General features: G+C 38.6%; 1 protein-coding gene across 1 annotated transcript in view; it reads right to left on the bottom strand.

Moving 5' to 3' along the window:
* Nucleotides 1-5,284: 5,284 nt before the first annotated feature.
* LOC109032945 (uncharacterized) overlaps nucleotides 5,285-18,711 on the bottom strand; it is a 51,416-nt gene continuing 37,989 nt past the window's right edge. Inside the window, exon 2 of the mRNA XM_019045300.2 lies at nucleotides 5,285-8,204. Coding sequence (XP_018900845.2) covers nucleotides 7,053-8,204 — 1,152 coding nt within the window. The 3' untranslated portion in view covers nucleotides 5,285-7,052. The remainder of the gene's footprint in view (nucleotides 8,205-18,711) is intronic.

Here is an 18,711-nt window from a genome sequence, read left to right as displayed (position 1 = left end):
ACCATGCTGTAAGGAAAAGCATCATATGAATATTCGAATGTTGCCAAATTTCCACTGATAATAAATGTATTTTGAAATAAAGTTATGCATGATTTTCCTTGAAATGTTCAGATTGTTTAGATAATTTTGTCGACATTTTTTTCAAAAAAAATCGGATGCTAAATGGACGTATTTCTATCAAACAGAACTATGTGCGGGTGAGAAATATGGGGTGTGCTCTAGAAAGCTGCATAAGAAGCAATGTAAAAGTGGGCGTGATTCTTTTTGAAGAATTGGAAAAGCGGGATTTTACATTCTATCAAACAGACCTATGTGCCAACTGAATGCGGGACTCATGAGCCACGGGCATGGCACGAAAGCGTTGTGGACAGGGCTCATGAGTTAAAGACCACGCTGCCGGGCATCGTTGCTCCCGTCATCGTCGCTGACGTCACTGGTGCTTGATTATTATCATTCACTCTTACGGCCAGAGAACAAACAAGCACACCCCATATTTCTCACCTCCACATAGGTCTGTTTGATAGAAATACGTCCAAATACTTACAACTGACTCAATAAATTCACATTTTTTAACATAACATTTACAACGCCTGAGGGGTTATATGACGTTTTTCCTTGGCACGACAGTGTAGGGCAGGATAATTTTGATGACAGAACGAATAATGGTCGCCAGTTTACTTACTGGCTCTGAATTCTGCTTGCTCTTCTGGTTCAAATTAATGCTACTTTTCTCAGACCTCTCCTTTCAATACCTTTTCGTAAATTTTACTCACTTAATATTCCTACAAGACTACGAAAGTTAACTCCGAGGAGTTTTCGTCATAATTCTTTTTTTTCGTGCATTGCTGAAATCCAACAGTCTTTCAACTTCTCCCGGATCTCCTCGGGATGCTTGTAAGCAACAATCAACAAAGTTCTTTTCTCAGAATTCGAATTAACTTCCCAGTTCCGCATTTTGTGCAATCTGTTGGTATATCCCTGGGCCTAGGAACTTTGACATTTCTTCTCTCTTTAATTGCCTCCACAACGTTCTCAAGTTTAACCCCAAGGAATTGTGATCCTTACTTACATTCTGCAGCACTATCTAGTTAGTCAGGTCACTTTTTAGTTATATTCGTTAAAATGACCCTCTAATTGATTGATATCCATAGTATGAGATAAATTTTTTAGAAGTCTTTGCTTAAACCTTTGATAACTTTTCTTGAATGAACGCGTCAATGCAAATATTTTTTCCCCTTTTACCGTGGCTCACTTTCATGATCTGAGTCAAATAGGCATTACTGAGTTTGGGTTAAAATGTCTGAAATTCGTTCGATGTTTCATGTCCAATTTTACTCAATTATGCATTTTTAATCATCGTTTTATACGAATTTCATTGACGGTAATTTCTTACAATTTCACTGTGTGCACGTTGTAATTGCTCTCAATTTCCGTGCACTTTCTGAAATTCTTTCATGGTATTCGTCCAAACACATGATTTTACACGATGTTCAAATTCCATCATCTAGAAAAAGGAACAAATTACTCGTGACATTCCAAGTGACAAGGTTGACCAAAAAAAAGGTACTGAAAGAAACAAATGAGAGACGCATTTTTATTATGACGTCATGTGAGTGCGTATTTTTATATTTTTGAACTGCGGTAGTGAAGCTTAAGCGGATGTTCTGTTCGTCGAGCATAATGCATTGACAATTTTGTAAGCGTTAAATTTTAACCCCTTCACAATTGTTAAAATTACCACTGTTTTAAGTAATAGTTTTAATTTCGTGTTGAAATCAAACTTTTTTCTTCATTAAAACGTTAAAAAGGCTCAATTCCCCACAGAGCACGGGATACATTTTGACGCCAACCTGACTCGATGATTTCAAACGCTACTGAAATTCAACGGCATTCTCTCACGCTTCAAACTGATGATGCATACAGCCAGAGCCATAAACCGAAACTCTATCTTTGCAATCAACCAAGGCAGCGGGTGTCCGATTTTTCCCTAAAACCCGGACTACTTTCACTCTCGCAAGTTGCATGGATGGAGGAATAGGCGGCATCGTAACTATTTTATAGACGAAAGAGGGCCCAACTCGCGAACTACGAATGATATAAATTTTCGGCAGCTCCACCCAAGCAAATTCTTTCTTATGAAAGCGCAAGTTATGTATAACGAGGCGCCGGAGTAGGAGAGCGAGTAGAAATTGTGTTTCTCGCGCGTTGAGCGCCTGAATTAAACTTGTCTTCAGCACAAGAATCGCTTAGTTTATTTTACCGCAATGTAATTTTGATGGGACGCGTATAAGTAATCAAAGTATTCAGTTTCATAGCTCTATTACTGACGGAGCTGTTGCTCACTCTCACACAAGGTTTTGAATCTCAAAGGATCATTGAGTTTAGGCATCTTTGCAGTGAAACTGCAAACTATAATACGGCTATAGTCATCACCATCTTGGTATTTCGACAACTCAGCTAATGCTTATGTTTTCAAGGAAAAATTTATTGCATGGTCCTCATGAAATATTCAGAAATTATTTTCGAATTGGTGATATAATCCGACAAAATTTGATGCAGAGACCATCACTGGTCGTTTATCAAAAAAGTAAAATTTTCTAAAAAAAAAAAAAAAAAAAAAAAAAAAAAAAAAAAAAAAAAATTATAGCTGAAAAGCGGACATACGTGTCTTTCTTATTGCACCATTGAAGTGCAACAGTGTAACATGATATGAAATAAAGGAACCATGTATGAACCTTTTATATCAGGTTTTTGCGAAGGAAGAAACAACTGGAATGAACGAAGGTAAAATTTTACCGAGATTTATGGAATATAGATTGAAACGCATACAGTGGTGATGATAGCACAACCAATTTTATAGCTATACATACCTAAACTGAAGAAAGCTCAGACTTTAAGACTTGGCATCTGTTACATGTACTTTGATGATTGGAAAAGTTGTTTATTAGAACCATCAGATTATGCTTTTTTATTGGCAAGCATTGCGTGTCTCAATTCAGTAACATTTGAATTGTAAGTGCAGTGAATGTTCACAATATTGCCCTGATTTATGAGTTCCTCTCCCTCTATCTATTACGTTGGCTGAAGGTTATACACATTATCCCCTTTCAATGACCCTCAGTGAACTCAAAGCACAACTGCCCTGGCGTTTCAAAACTACACGACTGAACTTCAAAAACATGTCATGGTAGATACGTGCTTTGTTATTTGATTTTTTTTCTACCCTAACGCACATCTAATCTGACTCTTTGCCTATGTCACATTTTGTGGAATAGAGAAGATGGCATTTGAGTTTAAAACATTTCAGAGAGCTAAAGTTATTCATCTCATCATGCGTCACTGTTGAGAACTGGTTAGGATATCACAAGCTACTTTCATTCCTTGTATAAACTCGACCGGGAAGATTCAGAAGTTCTTCCATAACGAAAACATACCAGCTTGAACGAGGAAGACTGAAGGCAATATTTTTAAGAACTAGTTTGAAAAATCTAAGTGCCGAGTTTGTTAAAATGCTGCCTTCACTCGGCAATTTCATCTTCACTTTCCCCAAGACCAGTGAACTCATCTTCGAAGGAAGACGGGGATAGCTGAAGTAGTAAATGTACTTTTACAAAGTTTTTCCCCATGAAAAACGCGGAGTCATACATCTTGCAAGGAAGTCAATAAATTCTGTAATTGCTTCCTTGCAATTATTTGCAGCTGTATTTATGAGGCCATTACAGACACTTCTAATGTTAGTTTTGGCGGGAACTGGACCGAGTTCATAATAAGAAGTAAATTTTTCGTACAATGTGAACTTAAAATAATCTAATTTTGAGAAATTTAACCTTAAAGTTAGAAAATTAAACGTAATCTCATGTCAGGAATAAAATACCCTGAGAGAGTGAAACATTCCAATTTTAAAACTGCGAATACACTTTAATGATTATGCGAGTTGCCTTTCTTTTGCTAAAACCGCCCCAAATATTAATGGAAAGGCTTCAAAAAGAGGGAATTGTGGCATAGAGTGTATTTATAATAATCTAGTTTTGAGAAACTTATAACTACCTCTTTTGAAACTTAAACGGAGCGGAACGGGGGTTTTCACCATATTTGCATTGAATCATCTCCTGTCAAAGCCTGATTGTCCTGCAGCCTGCAGGTTATAGGACATTTTGTCAACGATATTTTGTCCGCGCACCTGTTTTTTCAAGTGGTTTATGTCCACGCGTTTTTTCGGGAGGGGAGTTTGGTTGAGAAATAGTCGCTTGGGGCGCCGCGGCGGGCATGTTAGCGCGGAACGCGCATTGGCGCCTACAAACCTAAGGGGATACTTCAAGCATTACGCAATGCGTGAAGTATCCCTGTTGGGTTTGTAGGCGCCAACGCGCGTTTCGCGCCAACAGTCCGCCGCACCGCTCTGTGTTAGACTCTAATATTCAAACGCGTGGAGTCAGCGTTTTTCAACTCATGGTATCGACATGTTTGCACACTCTGCATGGATTATTCTTATTTAAATTGATTGAAAAAAAGATGTATAAAAGGGAAAATATAATGTGGTTCTGTAAATATTAAGGTGGTTCCGTTTCAAATTTAATGATTTCTAAAGCTTTTTAATTTTTTTTTTTTTATATATTTTGGACTTTCACTGTGCTATAATGCGTGGTGTACGCGCAACCAAACGCTCAAAATTGGACGTATTTGACTATGAAATATCGATATGCAAATGGGTCAAGACCAAAGATTGCGTGCGTCTTAGTTTTTTCCCTCTTTTTTCATTTTTTTACAGTTGCTTTCGACACACCTGGTTCATTGAGATTAATATCGATGTCATCGCTTGGAAATGGTTTTACAAATATTTACCGCGTTTTAAAAATGTAATTTTTTTTAAAATGAAGTAACACTTTCATTTTTATTTTTAAAAACAAAGGTAAATTTTATAACGAAAGTTTTAAGGATAGAAATATAACAAAATATTGTCCAATGACAATTTGGAAAGATGAATCAAAAGGAGAAAGTAAAATTTCATTTAAAAAATGAGTCACCATGTAACAAACAGCTCTTTCTCTCTCAATTTTCTCATTCCGACATTATCAATATAATTGTACGTACAGACTAAAATATAACGCTTGGACCAGGTCACTGTTGCTTATTTTACGCGTGAACGTTAACGACTGGACAAAACAGGTGCGGGGACAAAAACTCGTTGACGGAATGTCCTGAAACCGTCTTGCAAACGATGAAATCCGCTGATAATAATCAATGCATCATCATCAAAGGTTCTGATATTAATGATAACACGGGATTAAGTGAGTGTGTATTTATTTTTGAAAAATTTAGGTGTACAAATTAAAATTCTAACAGTATGCAAAAGTGATACGATCTTGTATTTACAAACTAAACAAGTTGGCACCATGAACAAATTAACATAATATACTTGCAATTAAATCTATTAAGTAAGTTTTTGGGAAACTTCCTTTCCGTTGTAGGAACAATTCGTTTTACTGACAAACCTTTATTACACATTTATGAGATGAAATGCGAAAGAGAAAACAATAGAATGAATGTAACTGCAATTTTCCGCTGGGAAAAAAGAGAAATTCTGACATCACTCGATAACATTTACTCACGATGCATTCTTAAACAGCACAGATTGTGCAACGTTCTCCATCAAAGCTTTTTGAAAATGTTAATGAGACATAGATTGATGTACTCTTTTCTGAAACTTCAATAATTAATAAAGAAATATATTTATGGTTAAAGTAATATATAGCCTTTTAGATACCCTTCGGATATTGGTTTATCGTGTAATGAAAGGTAAAAGGCTTTCCTTTTAATGGTATCAAGCTGGAAAAGTAACCGCCGAAAATTTTCGGAAGTACGTTGTTTTTTTCGGGCGATAAAATACTATAACCGGTGTAAGTATGCGTTTACAACTATATTTACAACATTCAACGGACGGATAAATGTAAACAAAGAAACAATAAATAAGGTTGGCGAGTTGGGCTCGATCTAGTATAATGTCAGGGTAACGAAAAGGTAACTCCCTATTATCAAAGTTCATCACAAGATAAGGTAAAAATGAGAAATAGCTTAACCTACTTATAAATGTACAGAACTTACGAGCTGAGGAGGCAGTTTGAGCCCTTTTTGGCGATTCTTATAGTTTTTTTGAAAATAATTTTTAGGTACTCATGAAAAATAATTTTTGTAAAACAATTTCATGAAGCCTTACCTACAAGCTATATCAGGTTTTTGCTTCTCTAACGAGCTGAGAAATTTTAGCTGCATTTTCGTAATACACGTGCACACAATTATTGACGTTTTATGTCGTGCTGGTTTATAGTATTTTGCCTTGCTAAATTGAAGGAGCTGGAAAAGCGACAAGATGCACACAATTTTATTCAAAGTTATCAATTGTGAATTCTATTTGAGATTCTTCTGTCAACATGGAGTATCATTTTAGCTCAAAGGAATGAGATAAATCTTTTTTTTTACCTCCACACTGTCGTATATCCTGAAGCGACGGATAAAATATGCAGTAAAAATAATTCTCTTTTTTTGTCGTAAGTATGACAATTTTTTTCTTTCCTCTTTAATCCGAGAGGTCATTACTCAATCGGAAAGAACGTGCCAAAAAAAGGGAAACGAGCAAAAACTTATCTTTAAATTTTGTAAGAGTGAATCATGGTCAGTCACATAAAACCGACAAAAAATCTTTCCGTTATGGCAAATAACTTTAGATAAGCTATGCTCTGCGCCCATTTGCTTCACGAATGCAAGATTAGGTCGATGACCTTATGTCGATTCGCGGAAACGAATAGCCTCGTTTTGAACTGATCGCCACTAGAATGTTTACTTCTTCCTTTAAGTGCGAAAAACTAAATCTTAAGAAGTATTAAGATATAACGGGCTACAAAAAGAAAAATTAAATAAATTTGCTACGTGGACGACTCACGGAATTCGTTCGGTTTTGAAAATGACTGAGTTATTACCAGATTTTGCATTCAATATCAATGTGTCTGTCTGTGCAGGTAAGGCTTCATGACTGGTGTAAATTAACCTACTTAAATTTAATGTTTGGCGTAGTCAGTTGGCCCACTGTACCTAATTGTGTTGTAGGTATTTTCCGATGACGAAGCGTATTGTCCAGGTGGTCCGTAGGAGGAAGAGGGGGAGCTGTAGGAGGGAGATGGAGGTCCATAGGAAGACGACGGAGAGCTGTAGGAAGGAGATGGGGGTCCGTACGAAGACGAAGGGCTGTAAGAGTTAGGTGAAGGGGGTCCATACGTAGATGGAGGTGACGGCGGTCCGTAAGAGGAACTTGGCCTGGAGGGGGTGTAGTTGTGGGTGGTGGAGAAACTTGTTGCGCTCCCTGAGGAGTATGAGGGCGAACCCGAGGAGTATGACGGTCCAGAGTATGACGGAGAGTAAGAGGGGGTGAATGAAGGTGACCCGTAAGATGGAGATGGAGGAGAGTAAGAGGGTGGGCCATACGAGGAGGAGGGTTTCTCGTAGTTTGTGCTTGGTTCGTAGCCGGAAGGTGAGTAGGCGAAAGAGGGTGGGTGGTAGACACCTCCGTGTCCAGGTCCGAAAGTCACTGGACCTACTCTGGTTCCATCGGCGTTGGTGTAGGTCTCGCGGTTGGGTCCCGTGTAGGGTACGTAGTTGGGTGGTGGGAAGTTGTAGCCGGCAGGAGGGTAGTTGGCGGGGATACCGATGGCGGGGTAGACGCCGAGGCTGGGACCTGCATAGGTTGCAGCGGGGTAGGCGAGGGCGTGGGAGTCCACGCCGCTGTTCGGCACGAAGAGAGGATGGGCAATGGCTGCGTAGTTGGGTGCTGGCACGGCGGCGTAGTTGGCTGTGGGCACGGCGGCGTAGTTAGCGGCCGGAACAGCGACGGCTACGGGTGCTGGGTATGGCGCTGCGATAGCGTACGAACCATGGGTTGCCGCGGCGTAGGGGGCGGCGATGGCGTAGGTGGCGGGCGCCGAGTAGTCCACCCCGGAGGCGTAGGTGGGTGCGTAGCTGCTCACGTAGCCCGGCGAGTAGGAGGGTGTTGGTCCATTGTGTGCGTGCTGGCTAGGCGGCCCGTACACGCTGTAGGCGGTCGTCCGCTTCTCGTGGGTCTTCGAGCTGGAGGAGGATGCCGGCTCAGCTTTGTTGTCGCTGTTGGAGGAGGGCCGGTCGGCGAGGACTGACGTGGCCAGGAGTCCAAATATAACCTGGAATCAGAAAATGAAAGGCATGAGTTTAAAATTATTGATAAATTAGTCTTCTGGCAGTGACATTCCAAGGAACAAACATTGATCTCTCGCGGAACGATACATAAACTATCATTCATTGCAAATATTCAGATCACTGCATATACGTTATGAACACACCATCCTACAAATAAAACATGCCCAGGGAATTTTTCAGATTTTTTTAGGCCAAAAGCTCTTTATTATCATGTATTATTACCTAAGGATATTCGTTCTTTTAACAGATCTTTTTCTTAGGAAGCTCCATGTCGACGGTGAAGTTGCAACTCTCTGAAAGTCGATTGCATGATTTCAAAATCTCCACTGGACTGCGTCAAGCTACATCAGCTATTGCCAAATTCAATTGGACACTAGAACTTTTTACATGAAAACGATGGTGCGGATATTCTGCATGGTAAGAAGCAAATTACTTAACATTTTCAAAGGAATCCACACAACCTTTCTCTTCAAAATAATTAAACTGCCCGATTAAATTTGACAATAGATGATGTGGTTTGATTCCGTTCCGCTATAGGTACATGATCCAGTAACACTGCTCAATTTTAATCGAGATTGGCAAAAATCGTCTTTCCTACGATGATAAGTTAAGGATCTCCTTGGACCTCCCTTACACACGATGTAAACCATATGAAGCCTCCTAGGGAAATGATATATTGAAGGAAAGGCAATGAAAACGACGCTAAAAATGAAAGGCAGTTCATGAGGACTCATGTCGAAAGCTACGGAGTAAGATAATTCCAGGCTGTGACCTTTGTCTTTGTCTCTCCTTAATATGTACTCGGGGTAGTGACGTGCGTGCCATTTGATAATCCATCCCATTCGAGTCGTCGCTGGATCTTCATGACAGCGCGCACCCACGCCAAAAGACGAGCGGATGCGTCACCAGCCGAGGGAATAAATCAATTCCAGGCGAACATTAATGAGCTGTCACGGGCCCCGAAAACGCTCGGATCCGAAACCGAAACCGAACCGAAACGGAGCGAGGTGAAACCAAGCCGGAGTCACATCACTCAAATCACAACTTTTAATGTCGTAAATGCGGGCTCCCAGCCGGGGCTCGGCACAAAAGCTATGCAAATGTTCTCGTCTGTTTTCTACTCCGCGCATTCTAGACAGGAATCAATATGCCGCGACTTTGGGACGTAAGAAAGTTTGCCGGCGATAATGACAACACTCTCGAGTGGAACGATTCAGACGGAACCTGAGGGCCGTTCGTTCCCGCTCGAATGGCAATTCGTTGCAAAAACAAGCGGGAAAGCTCTGATACATTCGTATTAGAGAGGCGCTCACAGCTCACCTGTTTTCTAGGTAGGCGCGTTTTTAAGTTTCGCGAAGAAGATGAGGACCATTGAGAGTAATGAACTCGCTCACCAAAATTTCAACGTCAATTAATTGGACTGCATTTTACAATTTGGAACTATAAATTCTGTCTCATGTAAAAAAACACCTATGTACGCAGGGAAACTAATTAATTATACGTTCTATTTAAACCGGTCCGAAATGTATGGTTCTTAATTGCAAAATGTAGTCCAATTGGACCGCGATAAGCAGAAAAGAACCAAGCCACGTCAGGTATCGCCACATTTAATTGGGCAATTTAAATTTTTACATGAAGACGGTTGCGCGGATTTCAGCGCTAACCGTAAATTTTCTGCATTGCACGAAGCAAATTCTTCACAATTTGCAAAGAAATCCAAGTACACAAATATTCTATTGTAAAAATTTAAATTGCCCAGTTAAATTTGGCAATATCCGATGTGGCTTGGTTCCTTTCTGCTAAACGCGGTCCAATATTGAGAGAAGAACTACCGCTACAAGAAAGAATCACAGAAAAACGATTATCGTTCTCCATGCTTTGACATCAGAAGAATTAAATAAAGTTATCCAGAATCTGCGTTGTGTGGGTGTTTGAAACATTTGAAACAAAAATTCAGATAAGAGCTCAGAGACTTCTCACCCCCAAATTGATGGAACTACGATATCTCCTGTTCATGAGAACCGCGACGCCCTTCAGTCAGAAATGAAGGGTTGCAAACTCACGCCTACAGATTTAAAATGATAATTTCAAATGAATGATCTCTTTTAAAATTAAAACATCGTGAAGTTATGAAGTTTACACTCAATTTTGCGGAAAATACCAACCCTCTCTTTTTATTTCTTTTAAAAAAAAGTATTTTATTTTAAATATTGGAAACAAAAAAGATAAAACGAGAGCAAACTTTTGAGGCCTGAGATTCGTAGGGAGGGTCAAAGATTGGACAGTCAAATTACACGGATCCGTGGAGAAACCATTCTTTCTTGACTTTTCATTTCGTTTCACTTCCTTTTTTCTGAACTTCGAACGCCGAAAGAACTTGCTTGATTTATTAATTTTCTCTCTCATCCACCCCTTTCGAAGAAATTCCAACTTTTTACATGGTTTTTCTTGGAAGGAAAATATAAAGATGGGAAAAATTAATGAGGAAAAACCTGCAACGTCTTGTATCATCATAGTTACTTTGTAAAAATTTAATTTTTCACTCGTCCGATCGCGTAAACTGGGTCTTTTTATCGTCCCTTAAAAGGCTACGTCGGTTAAAAAATTTCACTTGACAAAGAAAGGAACGCACGGTAGGTGTTTTCTAACGTTTTTAAGTATCTTATTGCGTTTATTTTTTGTGTGTATTTTTCTTGATCAAACAGCAGCTGATTCTATGGTACTTTTAAATTAGCACCCGGTGTTCCTTTACAACAATTTTAATGACGTTACAGCGTAATAAGCGCACGACATAACGGATTTTAAACGCGCAAGAATTTACCTATTTGTAGGGAGGCAGCCCCCTGACTGCTAAGCAGTTCAACTCCCATGAAGCGCTTAACGCCTTAGGTGATATGCACTGCGAAAAAACTACGGTTATAATTACCATGCCTATTAGTTGTGTTCAATATGCACTCTTAGTTAGTAGTGGCCATACGAATAATAGTGATACTTTTATGGAGCAATCGTAATTTTACAAGTGTGCGGTAGTAAAATTACCATTTAATGGTAAAAATATCTCTATCATTGGCTATGGCAACTACTAATTAAGAGTTCATATTGAACACCACTAATATGCATGGTAATTATGACCATAATTTTTTCTCAGTGTGCGTCACACGTTACTCTTATGCTTTTATATAGCTGAGTGAGATGTGACACATCAAACCTAATTATTGGATATATTTCTTTTCTTAGTATGCATCTTCATCTTCTTTCCTGTAATCTCTTTGCCTCTCTTAATTTAAAAATCTAAATTTTCGTATATACCTCCATTTTCAAAATTCTCTGTAAAGACGTTAAAAGCCTGTGACGCTGAATGTTTTAAAATATATTAACTAACTAACTAACTAATTACGTCCGCGTGCATTACACTTGTAACAATCATCCTCCGAATTTCCGTGGCTGTGCCTCAGCCTGCTTTTTACCTACCACGTGAGCTGAGCTCGAAGATATACGATTAGAAATTGACAATGATTTATGGACGATCTGTTAATGATGTACGCGGGACGTTGTCAAATTTCGCTCACTGTAGCACAGCTGCTTCTATGAAGTAGTCTGACTCTCCTTAAAATGGCAACGCTATAGTCTACGCCTAAGCATTCAGTCTAGCGAGTGATATTTCGACGGAATTTCAGATTCGGGTTCCAAGATTCTTAATGACCGCTACGAGCGGGAAAAGGACGCTTCGGAACCGGAAATGAGCAACACACTTATTAATTTTATCTTACACTTTCATATTTGTCGTGCATAAAACTCCCTTTTTGAAAAAGTTGTCAAACGTTAATCTTGTGAATAATAGTTCATCATGAGTTAATAAAGTTGGACTACACTGTCTACATGCAAAGCCACTGTTTCTGACTCCTTTTTAAAAAAACTTATCGACGGTGTAAGTCGGCAATCACATAACTCGTTTGCAGCGTCTAAAACAGTGCGGTCGCTGGTCGGCGCGGGAGGCATATTAGCGCCTACAAGAGTGCAGGAATACTTCACGCGTTGCGTCTAAAACAGTGCGTTCGCTGGTCAGCGTGAAACGCATATCGACGGTGTTAGTCGGCAATCACATAACTCGTTTGCGGTGTTTGAAAATCTCTCTCTATAATATTTTTTTAGGAGAGCGAATTGACATTATTTCTTGAAGTTTTTGCAGAATTTTCTTCACTCAGAGAAGAAAAATCACGAAAGTTTTAAAGAATTGTCGTTGAGTAGTTTTCCGTTTAAAGTATGATAGGAAGTCTGCAACGTCGCAAACCGAGTTATTTGATTGCCGACTTACACCGTCGATATGTGTCGTTAGTAGCATGCTGAAAGGTGATTTTACTCGTATCATTGAGTCGGGAAAAGAGGCTCTTTTTTGCAAAATATAAACAACTTTCTACAATATAAAAATTAATTCTACCAGGATGTTTTCTGCAATTCTAACCAACGCATCTCAAATGACAATTTTGTTTGAGCCGTGCAATACTGTCGTTGGAATAATAAACTAAAATTAATCGCCGTCATAAAATGTACAGCGAGAGAAAGTCTGAGATTGCTGCATCAGGTTTTCAAGAGGCGTAATGATTTTAGTTTGAACTGAGGGCACTTTGGTCGAACTTTTAAGTGGATTTACAACATTGAGTAACAGTCTAATCAAGTTTCCCGCGAAGATTTACTTGAGATTACATCTTTCAGGAGCAATGCTTCCGTGCTCAACATTTCAGCGTTTAACTGAAGAGCTTCATAGAGGTATCTTATATTTATAAGTGTCGCAGGCAAATAGTCAAATCAGGCACTTTATCAAATGTCCAGGCAAATAGTCAAACAAGTTGGTTTTTGCAATCGCTAGCGATAGCAATATTCGTCATGGGAACTTTAGCTTCTGGGATATGAAAATTTTAAGGTACAGTTCGTTTGCAGTATCTTCAGAATTGAAAGGGCTATGTAATTTTGTGTCAACATCTCTTTTTTAACATTTTTACTTTTTTTTTCTTTGCATACAAGAAAGCTGTTATTTACCAATTATTTATTTTCGTTGGATTATACATGGTTTTCGGAAGTTAACGCATTTAACTTTCAGTTTCGCTTTTTCGGCGTAAAGTATGATATTTTTTCTCTACACATATGCCCGAATACGCATCATAAGTGACCTATGTGCCTCCTAAGTTGCCATTTTTTCATTCAAATAGATGTAACTGAAATGTTCGATGTGCACTATACTAATTTCATGTCATTGCTTTATTTATTTTTGAAAAAAGAAAATACCATCATTAATTTGGGCGAACAGAGAAAATATACATCAATATTTGGGTCAACATCTCCCTGATTATATAACGGATGAATATATTAGTATTTCTGTATCACAAAACTTAGCTTTTGTCTTCAGAGATACACTGATTCTAGTCCAAGGCAATTTGTTTTATTGAAAAGACAAAAAAACAAAAAATAAAAAAAAAAAAAAAAAAAACAACTGAAATGTTAGACATGCTATTTTCATGTCTTTCTATTTGTATCAATAGGTACATCTTGCTTAACTTACGAACGTTGAATGCAAATAAACTTTATTGAAAAAAAGAAAATAACGTCATTAATTTGGGGAAACATGTGGCTGATTATATGAAGGAGGTATATTCCAGTATTTTTGTTTAACATATTAAGTCACGAGAAAATGTTCGTACATTTATCATCTAGTATTAATTATTTTTTGATGATTGGTCTAAAACATTCAATACAACCATTAAAAATTAACTCCCATCGTTGGGTATCGAACTCCCGATCACCTATGGCCCGCACCTTGTCAATACCTATATGTGGCGTCTCAGTCAACGAGGCTATCACAGATCAGCGACAAAATGAGAAAAAATAGCATTTAAAAGACTCGGACGATGGGCGGGACTTATCACAAGAGTTGTCCTTGAGCGATTCGGCGATTCGCGTCTTCGTAGCTTCTGGAGAAACGAGCTAAGCGCCTTTCTCTGTGAGACATTGTTTGCCTATGCTATCATGTGTCTCAAGGTTCATATCAGCAGGCATTTGCCATCGCGGCAATAAGCTCAGGTAATATTTCTGTATTCATGGAATAAATCAATCAATCGAGTTCCGATTTTGGCTCATATTAACGGGTCCTCCAGAGCAGTTTTCCACCTTGCACAATAGTTATAATTTCTTTATTTCTATGTTTAAAATTTGAGGTGGGATAATGGCGGCTTCTCAAGAGCAACGAAGTAGGCGATCTTTTGCACCAACGAACAGAAAACTGATGGCGAAAAATAGCCAATGAAAACCTCCAAAAAAAAGAATTTGCCTAAAAACGGAACTTCGTGGTTCTGCGCAGATTTACCAGTCAGACACGACATCTCAAAGTGGAAAAAAACTCGCTGAAAGCGAATTTTAGCAATCAACACAACTTGACGTAGAGACATGATTGGCTAAAAAATACAACGGTTTTTGATACATCGGAAAATCAACCAAAAATCGGAGACTGGGCGAAACGCTCAAGGTCGCAGAGGTATAGGGAATCCCATAGCGAAAGCAACGGAACGATTCTAATATCATGGGGAACTCCGTTCCCATGACAATATTCTAACGTAGATTGAAATTCTGATTCTTTTCCTAATTTCAGACAAAATTGTTCATTGCTCCTGCAAGAAAAGATTATCAGTAAAACTTTGCTCCACACTATTGTGGAACTATTAGGATTTTCAGCGAATTTTATCTCCCGAACAGACATTGGTCCTGAAATTTTCAGCATATCATAAAATACAGAATTTTCGTAATTTCAACATTTCAAAATATGAGAAGCAATTAAAGAGGAAGAGACAAAAAAGTTCGTAGATTTGATGAGTTATTTTTCCAAAAATTGTGAAAAATCGTGAGCTCTTCACCATAAATTCACACAATTGTGTAGAATGTTAAAATTTGACTATCTGTCTAGGCATTTGACAGAATGCCTGATTTCACTATTTGCCTGCGACATAAATAATAAGAGAAAATGTAGCAGCGATGCCTATTTTCCGTTTATTTTTCAACGTTTAACGGAAAAAAGGTATCAAGGCTACATTCTCTCTTAATATTTATTTCAGCGTTTGTCTGTTACTTGGTCCTTTCGACTTTTCGCCTTTAATCAGAAAAAGGAAAATAGGTTTTATGCACATTCGGCGTGACAATAGCGCTCCGCAAGAGACGATATTATCACGTTAGTTATTGCTGTGTCCTTTTGATTGTTCGAGCGTATTTATGAGTTTTTTCGCAAATACACACCGTGCTTCGACATCGGTACAAATTCGCTCATTATTGCTAAGCGTGTACTCGCGTTCTCCTTTTTCGTCCCGCGCCCTCCCGCGTTGCCAACGCCATCTCAATTTCTGTCTTTCGTAGCGAGGCAGGCGCATGCGAAATAATTTAAGGCATTTTCCCGGAGATTTAGCAATCTTTTTCGTGGCGTTTGCCTGGACAGCGGCAGCAAATGACCGAACACTCCCAAAGAGGTAAGTACTAATCATAGCAACGTAAAGGTTTCCTTCGGGGGGCTCAAAGTAGCTACAAAAGGGGCGCCGAGTCAGTGGCGTGGCGTGAATTGCGATATATCGATTGTTATGCCATTTAAACCTATGATAAAGAATCGACTATAAGGGTGTTCGCTGCGAACACCCTGTTAATCGATCCTTTACCATAGGTTTAAATGGCAGATCAATCGATATCTCGCAAAGCACGCCACGCCACTGCTCCGAGTGGTCATAAGCGTGAGAGTCTAACGAGTCTAAGAGTCCCGTTGAGGTCTGTTATTGTTTTTTCGTTTTTCGTCATTTCGTCATCGCAGCGTTGTAAAAATGAGTCTATTCCGTTTACCTCTCATGTATGGATTAATGCGCGTTATACGAAAATTGACAACCTAATTTGATAAAGTATGGCTATGTCTTATAATTGAATTGTTCGGCGTTTACTTATTCAATGCAGTGGATTGTGACATGATTAATGTTAAATCATGAAAACTTGCCTTTTTGAGTAAGTTTACACGAAGTGTTCTTAAAGTACTCCTAAAAGGAGCTAGAACTCGGCGGTACGTTCTCAAGAACCTGGTCCTTGCACGCCTTATTTCTATGTATGAAAGTAATGTGCAAATAATGGTTTTTTACTTTGAGTAAAATCAGATAAAAAGTCTGTGAATGTTCGATCATGTAGAGTAGTTTGATTTTTACAAAGAAAGAGGTCTGAATTTTTGTGAGCTTCAAGTTCAATACTAGCTGGCTCAATTTCTCAAAAGTTAGTAATGAAGCTCGCATGAAAACCTGGCAAGAGTTATGTTTCTGCTTTTCCAAACAGATTAGTCGATGCAAAAACTCTTTAGGTCTCTCGCCATAAGAAAATCTCTCATATTGATTCAAAACAGTGCTGTGTTGCTTTGGTATAGTACTTACAGCTTTGCTTTAATAATATTTACATTGAAAGTGACAACTATACACCGTTTTTTCCCTATATACCTCGACAATAATTGTAGTTTTCCTTTTACTTGTCATGCGCCACTTTTCAGACAATACTGATCAGCAAAGCCTCTGAGCTTCGCAGTGTTTGGTACTTGATGGTACTGCGTTTAATGTTAAGAATTACAGCCTTGCATAATAGCCGTGCCTAAGTGCTCTACTTAACTAATCTTCTTTCAATGTTTTTTTCTTTTCCATTTGTCTCATGTAATTGAGTATGCATTTTTGTGGTGTGATCAATTAGGTAGTTTTTTGGTGTCACTCTTTCCTGTGAATGATGGACTCCAACAGGAGTGACGCCGGAAGAATAGGAACTGATAACGCCCACTTACATTATGGAGGAGTTAGAGATTTGGAGTAAAAGCTAAGAAAAAAGGATTGAAGCTAAATAAAGGACACGAGCTGATAAGTTGCTGAATAGTGAATACCATTAACAATTTCATCTCATAGGTATTTGAAACATTTATACGAGTAGTATATATGTAGCTTACAAAGGAGGATATAGGCTATTTGGACCTTGTGTCGATTCGTCTCTTTACATCTCTCTATTTTTATTTCTGGCTCTAATCACTTATGTCCTTTCCATTTCTAATCTACATTAAGAACCAATTCATATGACATAGATAGAAAAATTAAACGAGAGTAAACCTCTGCAGTCAGCCACTATTTTCAATCACAACTAATACTTCTAATTTCAAAGGCATAGGTTCTTTAATCATTGAAGCAGTCCATTTTTTATTCAAGCTTTATGATTCATGCGTTTTAATTAGGCAACAGGGTAAACCATATTTGAGCAATGTAGGTGAGTTTTTATGGCGGAGCAATGCGTATACTACGCAGGTTTTATCGGTGCGTTGTACCACCTCGGTGGACCGGTTTAAATCACCCGCGTGTCACTGGCTTGCCAAGCTCGATCAGCCCGAAAGGCATCATTCAACAACTTCGATGACTCCATCTTACGTCATTCCAGTGAGCCCTCACTACACGATCAAAATTTAAATATTGACCAAAAAAAGTCCACAACAAGGAATAACGGTCACATTAGTATAATCGCTCCCAAAATTCTGATTTTTATTGGTTAGCTAGATGGTCGTTACACAACAGTAGATTTATTTGCACACATGTGACTAAAACAGCAACCGACATACAGTAAAACATGCAACGTGAATATTGCAGACTAACAATTTTATGCCTTGCGTTTTGCTAGGCCAAAAGTGCAGCGCGTTTTTCTCGTTGGCATTGCTGCAGGTTAGGCACTGTCCACAGTATATGCCAAGCTTTATCTTTCTTAATTTTTGAGATTCCCTTACTCTCCCCTTTCCCGTTGGTAATTGAATCTCGAAGCCTTTTAAACATAAAACCCCATCATCCATCATTTTGAAACAAATTAAGATCAAATTTGAATTTTGCCATTCATCCTGCCCTCTTCCTTTTTCATTTCCTCTCCAATTTTAAACTAAAGGTGTCTTCAGCTGAACGCTATATTTAAGTTAAACCTCTCCTTCTCTTTACTATCGATAGACAACACAGTTAAACTTTGCTTCAGGCGTCAGACGTAACTTCAGGGGGGGTCAGCTAAAAGCTGTGAAATTGTGACCCACAACTTAGAAACAAAAATTGAAAAAAACCCCCAAAAATTCACATTTGCGCATACTAAACTGTGTCAAATGCTCAGAGATGCGTTACCTTGCACAGCGCGCTTTTATCGCGCAATAAAATGAAGTGCTGGGAGAAATCGCATCTGTCGAAAAATTTGACAATCCAAAATTGTTGCGAAAACCTAAGTATATTAATTTAAAGGACTTTTAAATTTCAATATGCCAATCATATAGACAATTAAGGTGCTGAAATTTGTAACAAAAATGGGCGAGAAAACCCTAAAGGAGATTTAAAGGCATTTTTAATATTTCGCAGGAATCTGGTAACTGGGTGAACTGGCAACAAAGTAAGACCAAGTATAGATAGGCAATGTCCTCTGACGTCCACTGATAGA

This window comes from Bemisia tabaci, chromosome 3, assembly GCF_918797505.1.
Source record: "Bemisia tabaci chromosome 3, PGI_BMITA_v3".
Lineage (NCBI taxonomy): Eukaryota > Metazoa > Arthropoda > Insecta > Hemiptera > Aleyrodidae > Bemisia > Bemisia tabaci.
This window is presented reverse-complemented; position numbering and strand designations above follow the sequence as displayed.